The sequence below is a fragment of the Zonotrichia albicollis genome, unplaced genomic scaffold, assembly GCF_047830755.1.
Source record: "Zonotrichia albicollis isolate bZonAlb1 unplaced genomic scaffold, bZonAlb1.hap1 Scaffold_231, whole genome shotgun sequence".
In the NCBI taxonomy this organism is placed as follows: Eukaryota; Metazoa; Chordata; class Aves; order Passeriformes; family Passerellidae; genus Zonotrichia; species Zonotrichia albicollis.
The window spans coordinates 20,768-42,890 of NW_027428410.1; the positions used below are offsets into that span (position 1 = coordinate 20,768).

The following is a 22,123-nucleotide window of genomic DNA, read 5'->3' on the forward strand; positions in this document are numbered from 1 at the left end:
GGGTCGGGCCGGAACCCCCCCAAAAACTCCCCCAAAAACTCTCGGGATCCCCCCAAAAACTCTCAGGGTTTGTCCCATGAGGGGGTTTGGGGGTGGGAATTCCCTGGAGCCCCCCCAGGATGGGGTATGGGGGTGCTGGAGCCCCCCCCAAACTGCTGAGACCACCCATGGGGGGGGTGCGGCCCGCTGTAACAACTGAGACCCCCCCCCAAAAGGGAAACGGGGACGCCCCCAAAACTGCTGGGGCAAGATGGAGCCCCCCAAACCCCCGAATCTCCCCCAAACCCCAAAACCACCACACTGGGCGGGGGGGAGATGGGACCCCCAAACTGGGACCCCCCCAAAGTAGAAAGGACCCCCCCAAAAAGCGCTGGGACCCCCAGGATGAGGATGGGGGCAAACGGGAGCCCCCCCCCAACGCCCAGAGTGCCCCTCCAAGGGGGGGGTGGGACCCCCAAACACAGCGACCCCTCCCCATTTTAGGCCCCCCCAGGTCAGGACGAGGCGCCCCCGGCAGTTTTGGGGTCTCGGGAGTTTTTATTTGGTCACGGGCGCCCCCCGAAGCTCCCGGGACCCCCGTCCAGTGTCGGGACCGCCCGGGGGCGGGGCTTCAGCGCGCCCACCAATCAGGGCGGAGCTTCCTGGTTTGCCCCAGGAGGGGGGCGTGGTTTCCTGCCGTAAGGCCCCGCCCAGGAGGGGCGGGGCTTTTTTGTAATGCCCTTTGCATGGACCAATGGCGCGCCAGCGTGGGCGGGGCTTCCGCCTCGCAGCTGTCAATCACAGCACGGTGGGGCGTGGCCTGCGACGCGGGAGGGTCTTGCTGCTGTCAATCCGTCCGTCGCGGCCGCTCATTGGTCGGCGGAGGGTGGCTGGGGCGGGTCCAAAGCGCTGCGAGCGCTCTCATTGGTCGGTGAAGGGGTCTCGGGGGCGGGGCTCAGCGGGGGGGCGGGGCCTTGCGAGGCCCCGCGGACACGAAGCTCCAGGGATCGATGCGGGGGCGGAGCGGGGAGGGGCGGGGCCGGGCGGGGCTGTGGGGAAGGGTGGGGCTTGGGGGGACGAGGCGATCGCCCCCCCCATCCCCAAAACTGCTCCACGACCCCCGAAAACTGCCCCAGGACCCCCCGTTAGTGCCCCCCACTGCCCCCTGAAACCCCCAGAACCCCAGAACTGCCCCAGGACCCCCCCCAAACTGCCCCAAGACCCCCCAGAACACCCCATCAGTGCCCCCATTACCCTCTGAAAACCCCCAGAACCCCAAAACTGCCCCAGAACCCCTCCCAGTCCCACTTACCCCACTCGGGGGTCCCAGCTGGGCTCAGCTCGCGGGGTCTCCGAGCCCCCCGGGGTGACGGCTGCAGCCCCAGCTCGGGGGGTCCCGGGGGTCCGGGCACGACGTGGGCTCAGGGGTCCCGGGGTTCCGGGGGTCCGGGCACGGCCCAGCTCGGGGGTCCCGGGGGGTCCCGGGGGTCCTGGCTCCTCCCCCTTGCTCGGGGGTCCAGGACCAATTCAGCTCCAGGGTCTTGGGGGTCCGGGCTGGCTCAGCTCGGGGGTCCCGGGGGTCTTGGGGGTCCCGGGGGTCCGGATTCCGCTGGGATCGGGGGACCCGGGGGTCCGGGCTCGCCCCTGCTCGGGGGTCCCGGGGGTCCGGATCCTGCTGGGATTGGGGGATCCGGGGGTCCCGGGGGTCTGGACCCCGCTCAGCTCGGGGGTCCCAGGGCTCCGGGCTTGACTCGGCTCGGGGGTCCTGGGGGTCCCGCTGGGCTCGGGGGTCCCAGGGGGTCCTTGCTCGGCTCGGCTCGGGGGTCCCGGGGGTCCCGGGCTCCAGGCCCCGCCCGGTCTCGGGGGTCCCGGGTGACTCGGGGGACCCCAAGTTTCGCTCCCAGCGTCGCGGGGAGAGGCGCAGCAGCCCCGGGGAGGGCGGGGGGGCTTCGGGGGGATTCGGGGGGGCGCCAGCTCCCGGCCCAGCCCCAGCGAGGCCAGCAGGGCCGAGCCCTTGAGCAGCGCCCGCCGCAGCAGCCGGGGGGGTCCCGCCCCGAGACCCCCGACCCTCCTCGGCCTCCAGGGGGGGCCCGGCCTCGCCTGTGGGGACACGGCGGGGTCAGTGTGGGGAGGGGGCTGCGGGGGGGGGGGGGAGGGGGACGGGCTGGGGAAAGGTGATCGAGGGGGTCCCGGGTGTGGGGAGGGGTCCCAGGTGTTTGGGGAGGGGTCTCAGGAGTTCGGGAAGGGGTCCCAGATGTCCATAGGGGGTGTTCCAGGTGTTTAGGGGGGGGTTCCCAGGTGTTTGGGGAGGGGTCCCAGGTGTTGGGGGAGGGGTCCCAGATGTCCATAGAGGATGTTCCAGGTGGTTCAGAGGGGTCCCAGATGTTTGGGGAGGGGTCCCAGATGTCCATAGAGGATGTTCCAGGTGTTGAGAAGGGGTCCCCAGGTGTTGGGGAAGGGTCTCAGGGGGGTGTCCCAGGTGTTGGGGAGGGGTCCCAGGTGTTGGGGAAGGATCCTCAGGGGGGGTGTCCCAGGTGTTGGGGAAGGGTCCTCAGGGGTGCACCCCCCCCCCCCTCAGCCCCAAGCCCCCAGACCCACCATTGGGGGAGGCGTCCCCCGGGCTCAGCTCCTCCGTGTCCAGGTACCAGGTGGTTCTCATCGGGGCGCAGGCGGCGCCTGGGGGGGACACCCGAAGGTCCGGGGGGGGGTCCCAGTGTGCAGAGACCCCCTCCCCAAATTCCCAAAATGGTGGGGGGGTGGACACTCACCTGCCATTGAGGGCACTGCCCCGACCCCCACGGCCCCGTGGTGGCTCCTCCTCTTCCTCGGGCTCCACTGGGGACACAAAGGGGGGACACGGGGTCAGGGGGGGTCACCGGGGGGTCATGTCACCGCCCCGCCCCCCGGGATGACGTCACTCACGCTGGATGGCGCGCAGGCGCGGGAAGGGCGGGGATTCCCCCGGGCCATCCTGGGGGTCGTGGCTCCGGGGGTCTCCCCCAGGGGATGCCTGGACGGTCAGGCGGTGCTTGAAATCTGGGGAGGGGGAGGGCCAAGGTCAAGAGAGCCCCAAAAATCCCCCCAGAAAGAAAAACCCCCCAAAAAGCACCCACACACCCTCCAGCACCCCCAAAATCCCCAGAGCCCCAAAGCCCACTGGCTCCCTCAGGATCCCCAAATGCCCGGGACCCCCAACACCTCCCAAAGCTCCCCCAAAGACCCCTGCTTCCTGAGGACCCCCAAATCCCCTGGAGCCCCAAAGCTCCCAACAACTTCTGCTCCCCCCAAGACCTCCCCAAGTCCCTCAAGACCCCTAAATTCTCTGGGCCCTCAAATCCCCCTGATTCCCTCAAGACCCCCCAGATCCCCTGGACCAGCAAAGCTCCCAACATCCCCCAAAGCTCCCCAAGCCCCCCAAATCCCTCAGGACCCCCAAAGCCCCCTGGCTCCCTCAAGACCCCCAAATCCCCCAAGACCCCCATCTCCCCTAAGACCCCTCAGAACCCTCCAAACCCTCAATCCCCCCCTTCTCCCCCAAAACCCCAACACGCCCTAAAGCCCCCAACACCCTCCGAATCCCCCAGCCCCCATTTTCCCCCACCCTGCGGCATCCCGATGAGATCTGCCGGTTTCCGTGGCCTCCTGAAGGGGGGGTCTGCGTCTCTTGGGGGCCGGGGGGGGGCCGGGGGGGCCCCCTGAGCATGAGGCTGAGCTCCCGCTCCAGCACCTCGAGCTCCCGGGCGCGCCACGGCGGCCTCGCGCTGCCGCAGCGCCTCGGCCTGGAGCGCTGGGCCCGCGACGCCCTGGCCACGGCCTCCTCCCGGCTGCGCAGCTCCTGGGGCGGCGGGGGACAGTGGGGGCACGGTGGGGTGATGGGGACAGTGGGGACAGTGGGGTGATGGGGACAGTGAGGACAATGGGGACAGCGGGGGACAATGGGGACAGTGGGGTGATGGGGGTGATCAGGACAATGGGGACAGTGGGGACAATGGGGTGATGGGGACAACGGGGGTGATGGGGGCAATGGGGACAGTAGGGATAATGGGGACAATGGGGACGATGGGGACAATGGGGGCGATGGGGACAATGGGGACAATGAGGACAATGAGGACAATGGGACAGCAGGGACAATGGGGTGATAGGGGTGATCAGGACAATGGAGACAGTGGGGACAATGGGGTGATGGGGACAATGAGGACAGTGGGGGTGATGGGGGCAATGGGGACAATGGGGACAGTGGGGATAATGGGGTGATGGGGACAATGGGGTGGTGGGGGCGATGGGGACAGTGGGGGACAGTGGGGGTCATGGGGACAATGAGGACAATGGGGACAATGGGAGTGATGGGGAGAATGGGGACAATGGGGACAGTGGGGGTCATGAGGACAATGGGGACAATGGGGTGATGGGGACAATGGGGACAATGGGGGTGATGGGGACATTGGGGCGATGGGGACAGTGGGGGACAATGAGGACAATGAGGACAATGGGGACAGCAGGGACAATGGGGTGATAGGGGTGATCAGGACAATGGAGATAGTGGGGACAATGGGGTGATGGGGACAGTGAGGACAGTGGGGATAATAGGGACAATGGGGACAGTGGGGACATTGGGGGTGATGGGGACAATGGGAGTGATGGGGACAGTGGGGGACAATGAGGACAATGGGGACAATGGGGTGATGGGGGTGATCAGGACAATGGGGTCATGGGGACAATGGGGTGATGGGGACAGTGGGGTGACAGCAGGTCAATGGAGAGGGGTTTGGGGGTCCCACAGGGGTTTTGGGGGGGGGGGGGGGTCCTGGGCTGGTGAAGGGGTCCAAGGGGGTCTGGGGGGTTGTCCCTGGACGGGTGCTAAGGGTTGGGGGGGTGTTGAAGGTTTTAGGGGGTATCCAGGTGTTGGGGAGGGGTCCCACGTATTTGGGGGGTGGTCCCAGGTGTTGAGAAGGAGTCCCAGTTGTTTGGGGAGGGGTGCCAAAGGAGTCAAGGGGGGGGTTCCAGGTGTTGGGGGGGGGATCCCAGGAGTTTGTGGGGAGGGGTCCCAGATGTTCATGGAGGGGGTCCCAGATGTTGAGGAGAGGTCCCAGATACTAGGGGGGGGGGGGGGTCCCAGGTTCTCATGGGGATACCCTAGGAGTTTTTTGGGGAGGGGTCCCAGGTGTTAATGGGTACAGCTCGAGATGTTTGGGGAGGGGTCCCAAGTGTTTGGAGGGGTCCCAGGTGCTCAGAGGAGTGTCCCAGGAATTAGGGGAGGGGTCCCAGGAGTTTTGGGGGTGTCCCAGGTTCTCAGGGGATACCCCAGGAATTAGAGGAGGGGTCCCAGGAGTTTTGGGGGTGTCCCAGGTTCTCAGGGGGATACCCCAGTAATTTGGGGAGGGGTCTCAGGAGTTTTGGGGGTGTCCCAGGTTCTCAGGGGGATACCCCAGGAATTAGGGGAGGGGTCCCAGGAGTTTTGGGGGTGTCCCAGGTTCTCAGGGGATACCCCAGGAATTAGGGGAGGGGTCCCAGGAGTTTTGGGGGTGTCCCAGGTTCTCAGGGGATACCCCAGGAATTTGGGGAGGGGTCCCCACCTTCTCGCGGGCCCGCAGCTCGTCGAAGAGCCCCTGGATCTCGCGGCGCCACGACTCCTGCAGCGAGTGGAAGGACTCGGGGGGCCCCAGCCCCCCCGGCTCCAGCCCCCCCAGGCGCCGCAGGATGGTCCCGAAGCCCGGCCGCCGGTGGGGGTCCTGCTCCCAGCAGGCTGGGGAGGGGGGAATTGGGGGGCTTGGGGGGGCTCCCGAGGGACCCCCACACCCCACAGCGACCCCACAGGCACCCCCCATAACCCCTCAGCAACCCCAACTTCCTGCAGACCCCAATATCCACATACCCCCAACCTCTCTCATTCCCCACGACCCCCCAAAACCCCCCAAGCCCCCCAATGTCTGCCATGAGCTTGGGGGGGCTCCCGAGGGACCCCCACACCCCACAGGGACCCCCACAACCCCTCACCACCACAGGGATCCCAGCAACCCCAAACTCCTGTGGACCCCAATATCCACAAACCCCCCAACCTCTCTGATTCCCCACGACCCCCCACAACCCCCCAAGCCCCCCAATATCTGCCATGAGCTTGGGGGGGCTCCTGAGGGACCCCCACAGCCCACAGCGACCCCACAGGTACCCCCCCATAACCCCTCAGCAACCCCAAATTCCTGCGGACCCCAATATCCACAAACCCCCAACCCCTCTGATTCCCCACGACCCCCCAAAGCCCCCCAAGCCCCCCAATATCTGCCATGAGCTTGGGGGGGCTCCCGAGGGACCCCCACACCCCACAGGTACCCCCCATAACCCCTCAGCAACCCCAAATTCCTGCAGACCCCAATATCCATAAACCCCCAACCCCTCTGATTCCCCATGACCCCCTAAATCCCCCCAGGACCCCCCAGCCCCCCCAAGCCCCCCGTACCTGCCATGAGCTGGGCGAAGGGCGGGGGGCAGGTGGACGGGATGGGCAGGGTCAGTTTGTTCACGGCCACCCCATAAGCCACGGCCAGGCCGTCAATGCCCCGGTACGGCACCTCCCCGGTCAGCAGCTCCCACAGCAGCACCCCATAACTTTGGGGGGGGACAAAAATGGGGTCAGAGCCCCCAAAACCACCCCACAACTCTCCCATAAATCACCCAGACCTGCAGCTCCGTGACCCCACAAATGGGGGTACCCCAAATCCTCAATGGGCACCCCCAAAGCCGCCACAGCACCCTAAACCTGCCAGGGATACCCTAAAGTTACCTGTGGGGTTTCTGTGGGGTCCCTGTGGGGTTTCTATGGGGTTCCTATAGGGCAGGGTCTCTGTGGGGTCTCTATGAGGTCCCTATGGGGGGGTTCCTATGGGGCAGGGTACCTATGGGGTCCCTGTGAAGTTTCTATGGGGTCCCTGTGGGGTCTCTATGGGATCCCTATGGGTTTTCTATGGGGTCTCTATGTGGCAGGGTACCTATGGGGTCCCTATGGGGTTTCTATGGGGTCCCTGTTGGGGTCTTTATGGGGTCCCTATGGGGCAGGGTCTCTGTGGGATCACTATGGGGTCTCTATAGGGTCCTTGTGGGGCAGGGTCCCTATGGGGTCTCTATGGGGTCCCTATGGGGTTTCTACAAGGTCCTTGTGGGGTCTCTATGAGGTCCCTATGGGGTTTCTATGGGGGGTCCCTATGGGGCAGGGTACATACGGGAAACCCCTATGGGGTTTCTATGAGATCCCTATGGAATCTCTATGGTGTCCTTTACGGGGAACCCCAAAATCCACCCCAAACCCCGATTTCCACCCCCCCCACGCCCCCCAGGACCCCTGCCCACCTCCAGGACGTCGCTGCCCTTGGAGAAGGTGGATGCCCGGATCACCTCGGGGGCCCCCATAAACCACCCACACCCGCAGCTCTGTGACCCCACAAATGGGGGGCACCCCAAAATCCACCCTGATTTTCACTCCCCCACGCCCCCCCAGGACCCCTGCCCACCTCCAGACGTCGCTGCCCTTGGAGAAGGTGGATGCCCGGATCACCTCGGGGGCCCCCATAAACCACCCACACCCGCAGCTCTGTGACCCCACAAATGGGGGCACCCCAAATCCTCTATGGGCATCCCCAAAGCTGCCACTGCACCCTAAACCTGCCAGGGACACCCTAAAGTTACCTGTGGGGTCTCTGTGGGGTCTCTATGGGTCCCGTGGGGTTTCTATGGGGTTCCTATGAGGTTTCTATGGGGGTTTCTAAGGGATCCCTATGGGGTCTCTATGGTGTCCTTTACGGGGCACCCCAAAATCCACCCCAAACCCCGATTTCCGCCCCCCACGCCCCCTGCCCACCTCCAGACGTCGCTGCCCTTGGAGAAGGTGGATGCCCGGATCACCTCGGGCGCCATCCAGGCGTAGGTGCCCGCCGCGCTCATCTTGGTGGTTCGCTGCCACTCGCGGGCCAGCCCAAAGTCGGTGATTTTCAGCGTCTTCCCACTCACGTCGTCCCCAACCACGGGCTGGGCCAGCAGAACTGGGGGGGCACGGGGGTCAGGGGCACCCCCAAAGTGAGACCACCCCACATTTGGGGTGTCCTTCCCACCCCGGGGACAGCGGGGGTTTGGGATCCCCTGTTTCTGATGGGGACAGGGGGGAGCCCCACTCTGGGGATGTTGGGACACCAATAGTTGGGATTCTTCATGTTGGGGACCCCAAAATCTCGGATTCTTCATTCTTGAGACCCCAATACCTGGGATTCCTCACTCTGGGGACACAGGAGGACCCCAATATTTGGGATTCCTCACCCTGGGGACCCCAATATCTGAGATTCCCTGCATTAGGGATCCAATACATGGGATTTCTCACTCTGAGGACCCCAACATCTGGGATTCACCACATTGGGGACCCCAACATCTGGATTCCTCACTCTGAGGACCCCAACATCTGGGATTCCTCACCTTGGGGACCCCAATGTCAGGATTTCTCACCATGGGGACCCCCATATCTGTGATCCCCCACCCTTGAAGACCCCAATATCTGGGATTCCTCCCTCTAGAGACCCCAATATCAGTGAACCCCCACCCTGGGGACCCCAATATCTGATTTCTCACCCTGCTGATCCCAATATCTGAATTTCTCACCCTGTGGACCCCAATATCTGGGATCTCCCACCCTGGGGACCCCAATATCTGGAATTCCTCACCTTGGGGACCCCAATGTCAGGATTTCTCACCATGGGGACCCCAATATCTGGGATCCCCCAGCCTTGAAGGCCCCAATATCTGGATTCCTCACTCTAGAGACCCCAATATCAGTGAACCCCCACCTGGGGACCCCAATATCTGATTTCTCACTGGAGGGACCCCAATATCTGGGATCCCCCCACCTTGAGGACCCTGATAACCGCCCCCCCCACCCTCCACCACCCCCACCCCTCCAACACCCCCCTGTTTACCCCCCCCCCTCCCCAAATCCTCACCATTGCTGGACTTGAGGTCGCGGTGGATGAGCGGCACGGGGGTCCCGGAGTGCAGGTACCGCATCCCCCGCGCCACCTGGCGAGCCCAGTCCAGCAGGACGGCGGGGGGGACCCTGCGCCCGGCCAGGGCCCTGGAGAGCGGCCCCCCCGCGGCAAACTCCATCACCAGGCACAGGTGCGGCGGCTCCAGGCACACGGCCCGCAGCGCCACCACGTTGGGGTGCCGCAGGCGGGCGTAGAGCCGCGCCTCCCGCCGCAGGCTGGCCGCGCCCGCCGCGCCCGCGTCGCCCCTCGCCGCCTTCACCGCCACTACCTGGCCCCGCCAGGTGCCCCGGAACACGCGGCCGAAACCGCCGGCACCGATCACCTCCTCCAGCCGCAGCTCCCCGAAAGCCGCCCGGGCCGGTTCGCAACCGCCCGGTGGGGACGGGGAACGGGAACCGGGCGGGGAGGGGAGGGGATGGGGAACGGGAGCCGGACGGGGATGGGAACGGGAGGCGGACGGGATGGGGAAGGGGAGCGGGAGCCCGAGGGGAGAGGGGAAAAGGGGAGCGGGACCCCTCCGGGAAAGGGGAAAATGGGGAACGGGACCCCTCTCCAAGGGATGGGGAAGGGGAACGAGACCCCCGAGGGGAGAGGGGAAAAGGGGATTGGGACCCCCCCATTGGGGAGGGGGGGAAAAGGGGATTGGGACCCCCCGATTGGGGAGGGGGGAAAAGGGGAGCGCTGTGGGAAAAGGGGGGACAGGGAAAGGGGAGGGGAGGGGGGAATGAGACCCCGCCGGGGGGGATGAGGAGGGGGGCGATGACCGACCCCACTCCATGGGGTGCGACCCCCCCCCCCAGCCCCGGCTCGCTGGGGGGGGCTTGGGGGGTCCTGTAGAGGGGTTTAAGGGGTCCTGAAGCTGCCTGGGGGGCTTAGGGAGCCTCTGTGGGCGTCCTGGGGGGTCCTATGGGTGCCCAGGGGGGTCCTATGGGTGCCAGCGGGGTCCCATGGGCTCCCTTTTATATCCTGGGGGGGTCACCTGAGCCCTGCAGGGTGCTGCCTGTGGGGTCTGACAGCTCTGGGGGTCCCAATGCAGCCCCCCAGGGGGGGGTTATGGGGTCCAGGGGGTCCCGATGGCTCCTGTGGGGTCCCCCACACCTCACGTGGTCCCTTAGGATCCTATAGGTGCCCTATAGGTCCCTTCAAATGGGAGGGGTCCTGGGGGTCCCGGTGGTTCTGGGGTCCCTATAGATCCCAGGGGTCCCTATGGATCCCTGGGTGTCCCTGAGGGTCCTTTGGGGTCCCTATGGACTCTTGGGGGTCCCGGGGGTCCCTATGGATCCCTGAGGGTCCCTATAGATCCCGGTGGTCCCTGGGGGTCCCAATGGATCCCTGAGGGTCCCTATAGATCCCGGGGGTCGCGGGGTGTCCCTATGGATCCCGGTGGTCCCTATAGATCCGGGGGTCCCTGAGGTTCCCTACAGATCCCGGGGGGTCCCGGTGGTCCCTGGGGGTCCCAATGGATCTCGGTGGTCCCTGGGGGTCCCAATGGATCCCCTGGGAGTCCCTACAGATCCCGGGGCTCCCCGCGTTCCCGGTGACTCCTCACACTCCCCGCCGCTCCCCGGTGATCTCCCCGATCCCGGTAGCTCCAAAGGGTCCCCACAACCCCCCCGGGGGATCCCTACGCCCCCTCCCCACCCACCCCAACCCCCCCACAGGCCCCCCCGTCTCCTCCCTCCCCGTGCCCCGTCCCCTCCTCCCCGTCCCGTCCCCCGGGGCCCCCCGCGCCCCGTCCCGTCCCCGCCTGGTCCCGCCGGAGCCCCCCGCCGCCCGGCCCGGCGGGGGGGGGAGGAGGAAGCGGCGTCCGGCGGCGTTCCCGGGGGGGGGGCAGGGGGCGGCCCGGCCGCTCGGCGCTCCCGGGGGTCCGGCGGATCCCCGCGCTGGCTGAGGCGGCCCCGGAAGGCGGAGCCGGGACATTGTCACCGGGACAAAGGAAAAGGAACCAGCGCCGGACGGGGCGGGCCGGGGCACCGGACGCCGTGGGGTGGGGGGGGGGGAAGGACCGGACGAGAGAGGCCGGAGCGGGGAGGGGGGAGCGGAGCTGAGCCCGGGGACCCCCCGTACAGCGCTGGGGGACGCGCTGCTGCCCCCGGTGGGCTCACGGGACACCCGGAGGGGCGGGTCTGGATGCGGAGACCGGGGGTGGGGAGGGGTCCCGGTGTGGGGAGGGGTCCCGTGTGCGCCCCCCGCCCTCCCCTGTGGTTCCCCCCACCAAGGCCGGGGTGCGGCTCCGCCCGCCGCCGCTGGGGGGCGCCCTCCGCGCTCCGGGGCACGGCGGGGCTTGGCCACGCCTACACCCGGAAAGGGGCGTGCTTATCCGCCGAACGGCGGGGAGTGCCGAAAAGGGCGTGTCCAACGCGAGGGGGCGTGGCTTATCTCTATGACGTCATTACCGCGCGCAAACCGGGAAGCGGCGCCCGGGACCCTGAGGAGGGTTCGGGGATCCCGGGGAAGGCCCGGGGGGGTCCCGGCGCCGCCATGGCGGGCGAGGCGGTGCTGCAGGTGCTCCGGCAGGGCGTGTGGGCCTCGCTGACCGGCGGCTGCTTCCTGGAGCCGCAGCTCGGAGCGTTCGCCAACTGCGTGCGGCTCTACGTGTGGCTGTTCCTGCTGGGGGCTGCCCCTGGGGCTGTACTCGGTGAGAACGGGGGGGAACCGGGGGGGCTGGGGGGGGTTCGGGGGGCTCTGAGGGGTGGGGGAGGAGGTGAGGGGGAGTTCTGTGGAGATGGGGGGGGTTTGGGGTCTTTAGGGGGACTTTAGAGGGGTCTTTGGGGGCATTTAGGGGGTCTTTAGGGGAGTTATAGGGGGTCTTTATGGGGGTCTTTGTGGGGAGTTATAGGCGGGTATTTAGAGGGTCTTTGGGGGTCTTTAAAGGGTCTTTAGAAGGATCTTTAAGGGTCTTTAGAGGGGTCTTTAGGAGGACTTTAGAGGAGATTTTGGGGGCTCGTTAGGGGGGTCTTTAGAGGTTGTTTATGGGTCTTTAGGGGGGTTTTTAGGGAGATTTTTGGGGGTCTATAGGGAGTCTTTAGGGGTCTTTAGAGGGGATTTTAGGAGGGCTCTTTGGGGGTCTTTGGACGGGTCTTCAGGGGGCCTTTGAGGGCTCTTTAGGGGAATCTTTAGGAGTTCTTTGAGGGCCTTTAGGGGGACTTTAGAGGGGTCTTTAGAGGGAATTTAGGGGGCCTTTTAGAGTCTTTAAAGGGATCTTTAGAGAATGTTTATGGGGACTTTAGGGAGTCTGTATGGGGGACTTTAGAGGGGCTTTAGGGGTCTTTATGGGTGTCTTTTGGGATGTCTTTAGAGGGCTCTTTGGTGGTCTTTAGGGGGATCTTTGGCGTCCTTTGGGGTCTCTGGGGGCTCTTTAGAGGGGATTTCAGGGGGCGATAATGGATGTCTGTAGGGAATTAAGGGGGCCTCTTGAAGGGCTCTTTGGGGGGTCTTTAGGGGGACTTTAGAGGATGATTATGAGGGGTCCTTATGGGGTTCTTGGGGATGTCTTTATGGGGGTCTTTAGAGGGTCTTTATGGGGTTCTTTGAGGGCTCTTTGGAAGCTCTTTGTGAGGGGTCTTTAGAGGGTGTTTATGGGGGTCTTGAGGCCTCTTTGGGGGTCTTTATGTCTGTTATTTTGTGCTGCTGACCCCCCTGTGCCCCCTGCTCAGGCGCTGCCCCCGTCCCGGGCCGTGCCCGCCCTGTACTGTGCCCTGGTGGCCGCGTTCTTCGGGGCCGTCAAGGCCGTCACCTTCCGCCTGCACGCCCGCCTCGACCGGGACCGGGACCGGGGAGACCCCCGGGGGGACCCCGAGGGGGGGGCGGCGGCGCTGCTGCCCCCCCGGGAGCGGGACGGGAGCCCCCCGTGAGTCTGAGGGGTTCGGGGGGGGTCCCCTGCCCTTTTTTGGGGGGTTCTGGGGGGGTTTGGAGGGATCACTTTGTGTCCCCAGGGACCCCCGGGTTAATCTGAGGAGATGGGGGTCCCCCCTTCTGTTTTTGGGAAGGGGTTAGGGAGTGGTGATGGGGTTGGGGAGGGGTCTCTGGGGATATTTTAGAGAGTTTGAGGAGGGGTCTGGGGGGTATTTGAGGGGTTTGAGGAGGGGTCTGAGGGTATTTGGGAGTCACTTCATGTCCCCCTCCCCCAATCTCTGCCCCCTCACAGCCCCCCGGGTGGGTCTGGAGGTATTTTGGGGATTTGGGGAGGGGTCTGGGGGTATTTTGAGGTTTAGGGGTCACCTCATGTTGTCCCCCCCCCCCTCGCAGCCCCCCCGGGGGGGCTCTGGAGCTCTCGGTGCTGCGGTGGCCGAGCGCGACCCCCCCCCCAACTCTGCGGCTTCAACCAACTCTCGGTGAGTGGGGGGGGGGGGGGGGCACAGAGACCCCTCCCCAAAACACAGACACCCCCCCCCCAATCACCCACCTGGTGTCACCTGTCCCCAGGAGCTGCTGCCACACCTGGACACGGCCACCACCGGGGCTGGGGGTGAGCGACACCGGGACCCCCCGCCAGGGTCTGGGACCCCCTCCCCAAACCTCAGGACCCCCCCCAAACCCCCTCTGTGTCCCCCCCCTAGAGCTCCAGGGCATCCTCACGGCCTCCGACCGCGACTGGCTCCGCTCGGGGGGGGGGTCCCAAGGGGGGGTCCCCAATAATGGGGCTGGGGGTGATGCCAGGAGCCCCCCCCCGAGCCCCCTCCCCACTCCTCCTCAAGGGGTGGGGGTCCCGCCTGGCAGCCCCCCCTCCTCATTGCCCCCCCCTCCCTGGGGACCCCCCCAGGACCCCCCCTTGATTGGGGGGGGGGTCCAAGGCAGGTGAGACCCCCACCCCCTATGGTGGGATTTGAGTGGGGGCCCCCAAAATGGGGGGTGGGAGGTCCAGCCCCATAATGGTGGGCACTGGGATATTTTGGGGGGGGGGCATCCTGGGGCTTTTTGGGGGGGTCCAGCCCCATAATGGCGGGGGGGCTCACTGGGATATTTTTTGGGGGGGGTCCAACCCTATAATGGGGGGGCACTGGCGCATATAGGGGGGGTCACTGGGGCATTTTGGGGGGTCGTCCAGTCCCATAATGGGGGGGGGGGTCCAGCCCCATAATGAGGGGGCTGCTCCCCCATAATTGAGGGGGGCTGAGCTTGGGGGGGGGGGGGGTCCCTGGAACTGGGGGAGGGGGCTCCTGGGGGATTTTGGGATGGGGTTTTGTCGTCCCCCCCCCCCCCAAAGTGACATTTTGGGGGTTCCCCACCTCGTTTTCGTCCGTTTTTTTCGGCCGAGTTCTGGCGTCGATAAGAGAGCAATCAATTAATTAATTAATTAATAAAGTTCCTAACGGTCCTAACCTTTTTTTTTTCCATTTATTTTTATTTTATTTTTTTTGTTTTTCCCGCCACTCTCAGATCTCGTGGGTGGGGGGGGGGGGGGGCACACAAACACCTGACCCTAAAATGGGGAGGGGGCTGCAAGGGATCTATGGGGGTGGGGGGGTGTGAGGGATTCTTTGAGCCCCCCCCCGCCCCCCCCTCAGGGTGAGAGGAAGCGGCAAAAGGGAAGGGTGGGGGCGGGGCGGGGGGGGAGGGGGCGCGGCCGCTCGGGAGCCGCCGGAGCCGCTCGGAACGGGGGGTCCAGAACGGCCGGGACCCCCCCCCAGGCTGGGGGGGCGACACCGACCCCCCCCCCCAGTGACGGGAGGGGCCGCAGGTAGGAATTGGGTGGGGATTTTGGGGGGGATTTGTATTTAATGAGGGGGGGGTCTCACCTCCTGGGTGGGGGGACGTTTCTCGGGGGTCTCTTATCCCCTCCCCCTCCGTCCGCAAACCCCGCGACCACCCCCAAAAATTTTGTGCACAACTTCCCCCCTTGGTGACCCCCCCCCCCCGTCGTGCGACCCCTTCCTGGGACCCCCCCCCTTTTTTCATGGGGGGGGTCGCAGGAGATTTGGGGACCCCTCCCCCCCCAATTCCTGTCCGTCCCCCCCCACCACCACCATCCACCTGTACCTGAGTGGGGGGGGGGCGTCACCCATCCTGCGCCCCCTCCCCAAAATGAACGGGGTTCAAACAGCTGGGGAGGGCTCTGGGGGGGTTGAGTGGATTTTGGGATTTTGGGGGGGGGCCCGGACGCTGTTTCCTCCGGGGGGGGGCGGACGCCGGGGAAGGGAAGTTGGGGGGGGGGATGGGAGGGGGGGGGGCCGGACGCCCGAGTTCACAGCGGGGGCAAGGTCAGCAACGGGGGCTCGCTTTGGTTTGGGGGGGGGGTCCTGGGGGGTCTCTGGGGGTGAGAGGGACCCTCGGTGTGGGGGGGTCACTTGGGGGGGCTCTTGGGGGGCAGAATTTGGGGGTTGGCGGCTGCCGACACTTCCTGGATGGCAGGAAACCGCCGGCGGCGGCGCGTCCGGCCCCCCCCCCAAACATCCCCTGGGTCCGCGACTTCCCCTTGGACCCCCCCGGACACCCCAAACCCCCTCGGACCCCCCAGACCCCCTCAGACCCCCCCAAACCCCCCAGGAGCTGCTGGGGACATTTGGGGACATCGCGGCTTCAGGAGCCGCGTGTCCGGGGTGGGAGGGGTCCCAGACTCTCCGTTCCCCCCCCCCCCCAGCAGATTTTGGGGTCCCTGCAGGGTGGGGGGGGGATTTGGGGAGGGGGTCTGGGGGTGTCTGGGATGGATGGACGGACACGGAGGGACAGAGGGACATGGAAAGAGGGGAGGAACCCCCTGACCCCCCCGTGTCCCTCCCCAGGTGTCACCGGCGCCCCCCACCCCAGCGAACCCCGCCATCGGAGCCCCCTCCCCACCCCTGGGACCCCACGGGACCCCCCATTGACCCGGCCCGGAGAGGGGCGCGTGGGAAAAAGGGTGGGGCCTCCCGCAGGCGGGAATTCGCGGGCAGCCAATCGGAGAGCTCCGCTCATTCCCACGTTCTTCCCATTGAGAAATCGCGGCCTGAGGGATCCCCGTTACAACCGGGGAGGGGGGGCTCGGGGGGCGGCTGAGACCCCTGGGGGGGCTCTGAGGAGTCCCTGAGGGTCCCTTGGGGTTCCCTGAGGGTCTCGAGGGGGTCCTAGGGCGTCCTTGAGGGTCTTGAGGGGGGGGTTCTGCGGAGTCCCTGAGGGTCTTTTGAGGATCCTGAGGGTCCCGGGGGGGTCCTAAAGAGTCCCTGAGGGTCTCTTGGGGGTTCCCTGAGGTTCTCAGTGGGGTCCTGGGGGTCTCCAAGTGTCTCAGACGGCCCTTGGTGGTCTCGGGGGGGGGTGATTGAGGGGTCCTAGGGGGATTTTCGTGGGGATTTTTTTTTGGGGAGGGGGCCATGCAGTCCGACGATCTCTTCCTCCGCAAAATGCGGGGTCCCTTGGCCCGCCCGCCCCCCGCCCCCTCCCCGGCCATTGGGGGGGTCCCCTCCCCGCCGCCCTCCCCGGGGGGCTCCGCCGCCCCCCCCCGGCAGCGCAGCAGCAGCGAGGCGACCCCAGGGAGACCCCCGGAGGACGGAGGGGGGGTCCCGGTGTCGGTGCCCCCCCGCAGCCCGCACCCCAAGCCACGAAGATGCCGCGGGAGGGGTGGGGGTGGGGGGCAGCCCCACATCCCCCCGATTTCACGACCCCCTGCTCCTACTGGGGCTGCCGGAGGGGGGGGGGCGACCCCGATTTCTTCCCCCGCCCACCTTGGAGCCCTCTCCTCGCCCATTACGACGTTCAGAGCATCCTGTTCGACCCCAACGAGCCCCCCCCGGGCCCCCCCAGCCTGATCTCGGGGGCTTCGGCCGCACACCTGGAACCCGAGGAGACCCCCGGGTCCCCCCACAACGCCCCCGACCCCGAGGCGCTGGTGCTGAGCTGCCCCCGCTTCTGCTGCGAGACCGGGGGGGAGCAGCAGGAACCGGGGTTGGGGGGACCCCCCCGGCACCCCCTCCCCGGGCCGGGGCAGCTGCCGAATGCGGCGGTGGCCGTGCTGGAGGAGCCCCCGGCGGGGGCGAGACCCCCGCACCCCATCGAGCACAGCGATGAGGGCGCCGAGTATTACCGCAAGTACTTCTATGGGAAAGGTGAGGCTGGGGAGGGGGAAAATGGGGGTCTGGGGGCGTCAGAGGGGGGGCGGGGCACAACTGGGACAGGTGGGGAGGGGGCGGGGGAGTGGGTTTGCGGGGGTGCGCGACCCCCGCACAGCCATGAGGGCGCCGAGTATTACCGCAAGTACTTCTATGGGAAAGGTGAGGCTGGGGAGGGGGGGAAATGGGGGTCTGGGGGCGTCAGAAGGGGGAGGGGCACAACTGGGACAGCGAGGGAGAGGTGGGGAGGGGGCGGGGGAGCGGTTTTGGGGGGGTGGGAGGGTTTTGACCCCTCCCCAGAGGATCGGAACTTGGTGGGTGGGAATGCTCAGAGCTGTGGGGGGATCGGAGGGCTTGGGGGGTTCTGGGGGGGCTTCAGGGGGTTTGGGGGTTCTGGGGGGGTTTCAGGGGGTCTGGGGGGGTTTGGAGGGTTCTGGGGGGCTTTAGGGGGTCTGGGGGGGCTGTGGGGATCCCGACGCCCCCTCCCCCCAGAGCATCGGAACCTGGTGGGTGAAAGCGCCCAGAGCTCCGCTAGGACCAGGATGGCTCTGGGAGGGTCTGGGGGCTCTGAGGGGATTCTGGGGGGTCTCTGAGGATCCCGACCCCCCCTCCCCACCAGAGCACCACAACCTGCTGGGCGAGGACCCCCGGCTGGGGCCCGTGGCCGTGTCCCTGCGGAGGGAGGAGAAGGAGGGGGCGCGGCCGCAGGTGCTGCACAGAATCATCGTGCGCACCTGCCAGGTGAGCTGGGGAGGGGGCGCCTCAGGTGGGGAGGGGGCTCCTCAGGGGGGAGGGGAATCGCGGGGGGGGGGGTGGGAAGGGTCAGGGCTCGGCGGGGTTGGGGGGAAAGGTGAGGGGAAATCAGCGCCCCCACCCCAAAAAACTCCCCTAGAAACCCCCCCATCCTCAGGGTGGGAGTACCCTGAGACCCCTCCCCAAATTAACCCCGCCGCCCCCTCCCCAGCTGCGGACACTGCGCGGGTCGGTGCTGGAGGAGGCGCTGCCCCCCGGCTGCCGCCCCCCCGGGGCACGGGCGGTGCCCCCGCGGAAGCTTCTGGAAGTTCTGCTGCCTGGGCTGGCCGTGGGGGGGCTGCGGCTCGCCCCCGCCCCCGCCGTGCAGGAGACCCTCCTCAAATTGGATGAGCAGGGGGTGAGGAGGGGGTAATTGGGGCGGGGGGGGGGTTGGGGAGGGGGTGGCACAGGGAAAGGGGAGGGGGGGACACAGGAGGGGATGGGGATGGGATAATGGGGTGGGGGGGGATGGGATCCATGGGATGGGATGGGATCACCGGGATGAGATCAATGGGATCAATGGGACAGGATCAATAGAATGGAATCACTGGGATCCATGGGATGGGATCAATGGGATCAATAGATTGGGATCAATGGGATCCATGGGATGGGATGGATTAATGGGATGGGATGGATCAATGGGATGGGATCAATGGGATGGGATGGGATCCATGTGTTGGGATTGATGGGAGAATGGGATCATGGTACGGTGTGGGGTGGGATCAATGTGTTGGGATTGATGGGGTGGGATGGGATCAATGGGATCAATAGGATGGGATCCATGGGATGGGATGGGATCGATGGGATGGGAGAATGGGATAATGGTATGGTGTGGGGTGGGATCAATGGGATCAATGTGTTGGCATTGATGGGATAATGGGATCAGTAGGATGGGAATGGGATAATGAGATGGGGCGGGATAATGAGATCCATGGGACAAGATAGGATGGGGCGGGATAATGAGATAATGGGATCCAGGGGATGGGATGGGGTGGGATAATGGGATGGACGGAAATGGGAATGGCACAATGGGATAAAAAGATCCATATAATGGGGATGGAATAAAATAATGAGATGATGGAGATAATGAGATAATGGGATCCATGGGATGGGATGGGAATGGGATGATGAGATAATGGGATGGGATCCATGGGATGGGATGGGAATGGGATAATGAGATAATAGGATGGGATCCATGGGATGGGATGGGACGGGAATGGAATGGAATGGAATGGGATGGGATCCATGGCATGGGAATGGGATGGGATGGGATGGGATGGGATGGGATGGGATGGGACGGGAATGGGATGGAACAGAGCAGGGACCCCCGTACGAGGTCCCTGCCCCCCAAACGAGGTCCGTGCCCCCCGTACGAGGTCTGTGCCCCCCAGGTGAGCCGGCAGCGCAAGGTGGGCGTGCTGTACTGCCGGGCGGGGCAGGGCTCCGAGGAGCAGATGTACAACAACGAGGGCGCCGGGCCGGCCTTCGAGCAGTTCCTGAACCTGCTGGGCACCCGCGTGAGGCTGCGCGGCTTCGGCGGCTACCGGGCACAGCTGGACACGCGCAGTGAGCAGGACAGGGGGACACGGAGGGGACATGGGGACAAACCCGCGTGAGGCTGCGTGGCTTCGGCGGCTACCGGGCACAGCTGGACACATGCAGTGAGCAGGACAGGGGGACACAGGGACATGGGGGGATGTGGAGGGGACGTGGGGACATGGAGGCGGCACAGGGACTTGGGGGACTTGGGGGGACAGGGGGACAGGGGGACAGGGGGACATGGAGGGATGGGGGACACACAGGGATACAGGGACATGGGGGACATGGATGGACAGCAGGACATGGGGACAGGGAGGGAACGGGGGACACACAGGGACATGAGAGGACATGGGGGACATGGGGACAGGGGGACATGGGGGGACATGGGGACATGGGGGACACAGGGGGACACAGGGGGACATGGGGATGTGGGGCACATGGAGGGGACATGAGGTTAGGAAAGGACACAGCAACTTGGGGACATGGGGGACGTGAGAGACTTGGGGACAGGAGGACATGCGGGGACATGGGGACGGGGCGGACATGGAGAGGACATGAGGGACATGGGGACATGGAGGGGGGATATGGGGACATGGAGGGGACAGGGGAGTGTTGGGGACATGGCGGGGACATAGAGGGGACATGGGGGGGACACAGGGATGGGGGGGACACAGGGATAGGGGGACGTGGATGTGGGGACATGGAGGGGATATAGAGGGGACATGGGGGGGACATGGGGACACGGGGAAGTGGCGAACTTTGGGGACATGGCGGGGACAGGGGGACATGGGGGGCATGGGGACATATGGACATGGGGGACATGATGGGACACAGGGCCATGGGGGGACATGGAGGACACAGGGGGATATGGAGGACATGGGGACACACAGGGCCATGGGGAGGGGTCTCCCCATTGGGTCGGGGTCTCCCCTTTGGGGAGGGGTCTCAGCCCGTGCCCCCTCCCCAGCCGACTCCACGGGCACGCACTCGCTCTACACCACCTACCACGGCTACGAGGTGATGTTCCACGTCAGCACCATGCTGCCCTTCACCCCCCGCAACACCCAGCAGGTACCGGGGGGGGGTCCCCAGGGGGTCCTGTGGGGGTGGGGAGGGGTCCCAGAGAGGTCACGGGGTCACAGAGAGGTCACAGAGTCACAGAAGGGTCACAGAGGGTGATGGGTCTCCGTAGGGTCTGGGGTCTCCTCAGCGCTGCCCTTCACCCCCAGCAGGAGCTCAGGGAGGTTGGGGTCCCTCTGGAGACCCCCCGGGAGAATTTTGGGGCTCCGAATCCCCCTGATGACACTTTTGGGGCTTTGATCCCCCCCCATTACAATTTTGGGGTCTCTGACCCCCCCAATGACAATTTTGGGGCTTTGATTCCCCCTTTTCAGACAATTTAGGGGTCTCCGGACCCCCCATGACAATTTTGAAATTCTGACCCCCCCAGAAAATTTTGTGTCTCTGGACCCCCCCCAATGACAATTTTGGGGTCCCTCCTCCCCCTCGCAGCTGCTCCGAAAGCGCCATATCGGCAACGATATCGTGACAATTTAGGGGCTCTGGACCTCCCCTTTCGGACAATTTTGGGGTGTCTAAATCCCCTTATGACAATTTAGGGTCTCTGAACTCCCCCCCATGACAATTTTGGGGTCTCTGATCCCCCCTTTTCTCCCCCCGCAGCTGCTCCGGAAGCGCCATATCGGCAACGATATCGTGACTATCGTGTTCCAGGAGCCGGGCGCGCTCCCGTTCTCGCCGCGCGCGCTCCGCAGCCACTTCCAGCACGTGTTCCTGGTGGTGCGCGTGCACGAGCCCGGCACGCCCCGCACCGCCTACAGGTGGGGAGGGGTCCCTGGAGGTCTCAAATGGGGGTGGGGGGGGTCCCTAACAGCGGTTTTGGGGGTCCTCGGGGGTATCTAATGGGAGTGGGGGGGCTCCCGTAAGGGGTTTTGGGGGTCCCCGGGGGTCTCAAACAGGGGTGGGGGGGCTCCCGTAAGGGGTTTTGGGGGTCCCCGAGGGGGTCTGGGGTCTCAAATGGGGGTGGGGGGGTCTCCCAAGAGGGGTCTGGGGTCTCTAACAGGAGTTTTGGGGGGGTCCCCGGGGGTCTCAATTGGGGGTGGAGGGGCTCACTCGAGGGGTTTTGGGGGTCCCCGAGGGGGTTTTGGGGGTCCCCAGGGGGATCTCGGGTTCCCCGGAGGTCTCTGAGGGTCTCAAATGGGGGTGGGGGGGGTCCTACGAGGGGTTCTGGGGGTCTCCGAGAAGGTTTTGGGGTCTTGGGGGTCTCAAAAGGGGTGGAGGGGCTCCCAAGAGCAGTTTTGGGGGTCGGCGGGGACTCCTGACGTGCTTGGGGAGGCTTTTTGGGGACCCTGGGGATCTCTTTGGGGTCTCTCCTGAATTTTTGGGCTCTCAGGATTCCCATCAGGGTCTCCCCCAAGTCTTGGGGGGCCTCCCACGCATTTTTGGGGTCTCTCCTGGACCTTTGGTTCTCAGGACTCCTGGGAAGGGTCTCCCCCAACTTTTGGGGGTCTCCCACACATTTTTCGGGTCTCCCACACATTTTTCGGGTCTCCCACACATTTTTGGGGTCTCCCACAGATTTTTGGGTTCTCAGGATTCCCCAACCTTTGGAGATCTCTACTTCATCCTGGGGGCATCTCCCACACATTTTTGGGGTCTCTCCTGAATTTTTGGGCTCTAGGATTCCCGGCAGGGTCTCCCCCAACCTTTGGGGGTCTCCCCCACATTTTTGGGGTCTCTTAACCCCCCTTT

General features: G+C 65.6%; 3 protein-coding genes across 4 annotated transcripts; 2 read left to right on the forward strand and 1 right to left on the reverse strand.

Annotated features, from left to right (window-relative positions):
- Window positions 1-517: 517 nt before the first annotated feature.
- LOC141727723 (mitogen-activated protein kinase kinase kinase 11-like) lies at window positions 518-11,300 on the reverse strand. The gene is made up of 11 exons (XM_074534009.1): window positions 8,955-11,300; window positions 7,829-8,009; window positions 6,434-6,582; window positions 5,553-5,722; window positions 3,586-3,814; window positions 2,902-3,015; window positions 2,748-2,814; window positions 2,578-2,655; window positions 1,512-2,143; window positions 1,292-1,352; window positions 518-1,028 (listed from the first exon to the last, which is right to left on the reverse strand). Exons 1-11 carry the CDS (start codon window positions 9,775-9,777, stop codon window positions 935-937), a joined length of 2,598 nt encoding a protein of 865 aa, XP_074390110.1. The 5' UTR covers window positions 9,778-11,300; the 3' UTR covers window positions 518-934.
- Window positions 11,301-11,414: 114 nt separating this feature from the next.
- LOC141727724 (uncharacterized) lies at window positions 11,415-14,325 on the forward strand. Of its 2 annotated transcripts, XM_074534010.1 has the most exons (5): window positions 11,415-11,637; window positions 12,656-12,849; window positions 13,248-13,333; window positions 13,425-13,467; window positions 13,559-14,325. In XM_074534010.1, the coding sequence occupies exons 1-5, from the start codon at window positions 11,481-11,483 to the stop codon at window positions 13,772-13,774; spliced, it is 696 nt and encodes a 231-aa protein (XP_074390111.1). In that variant the 5' UTR covers window positions 11,415-11,480; the 3' UTR covers window positions 13,775-14,325. The 2 variants fall into 2 exon arrangements, with proteins under 2 accessions (XP_074390111.1, XP_074390112.1); XM_074534011.1 differs by lacking the exon at window positions 13,248-13,333.
- Window positions 14,326-16,368: 2,043 nt separating this feature from the next.
- On the forward strand, window positions 16,369-21,225 carry SIPA1 (signal-induced proliferation-associated 1; the record flags this gene model as incomplete). Its single annotated transcript, XM_074534013.1, has 6 exons — window positions 16,369-17,017; window positions 17,640-17,761; window positions 17,985-18,170; window positions 19,204-19,378; window positions 20,319-20,422; window positions 21,035-21,225. Coding segments are annotated over exons 1-6 (1,277 nt in total), but the record flags the coding sequence as incomplete, so codon positions are not given.
- Window positions 21,226-22,123: the final 898 nt, after the last annotated feature.

Coding starts and splice junctions, on each gene's coding strand:
- LOC141727723 (XM_074534009.1), bottom strand. CDS start 9,777: ATGGAGTGGGGTCGGTCATCGCCCCCCTCCTCATCCCCCCCGGCGGGG. Junction 6,583..7,828: donor AAGGGCAGCGACGTCTGGAG/GTGGGCAGGGGG, acceptor CCCCCCCCAAAG/TTATGGGGTGCTGCTGTGGG. Junction 2,656..2,747: donor GGCAGTGCCCTCAATGGCAG/GTGAGTGTCCAC, acceptor TGTCCCCCCCAG/GCGCCGCCTGCGCCCCGATG.
- LOC141727724 (XM_074534010.1), top strand. CDS start 11,481: ATGGCGGGCGAGGCGGTGCTGCAGGTGCTCCGGCAGGGCGTGTGGGCC. Junction 12,850..13,247: donor GAGCGGGACGGGAGCCCCCC/GTGAGTCTGAGG, acceptor CCCCCCTCGCAG/CCCCCCCGGGGGGGCTCTGG. Junction 13,334..13,424: donor GCGGCTTCAACCAACTCTCG/GTGAGTGGGGGG, acceptor ACCTGTCCCCAG/GAGCTGCTGCCACACCTGGA.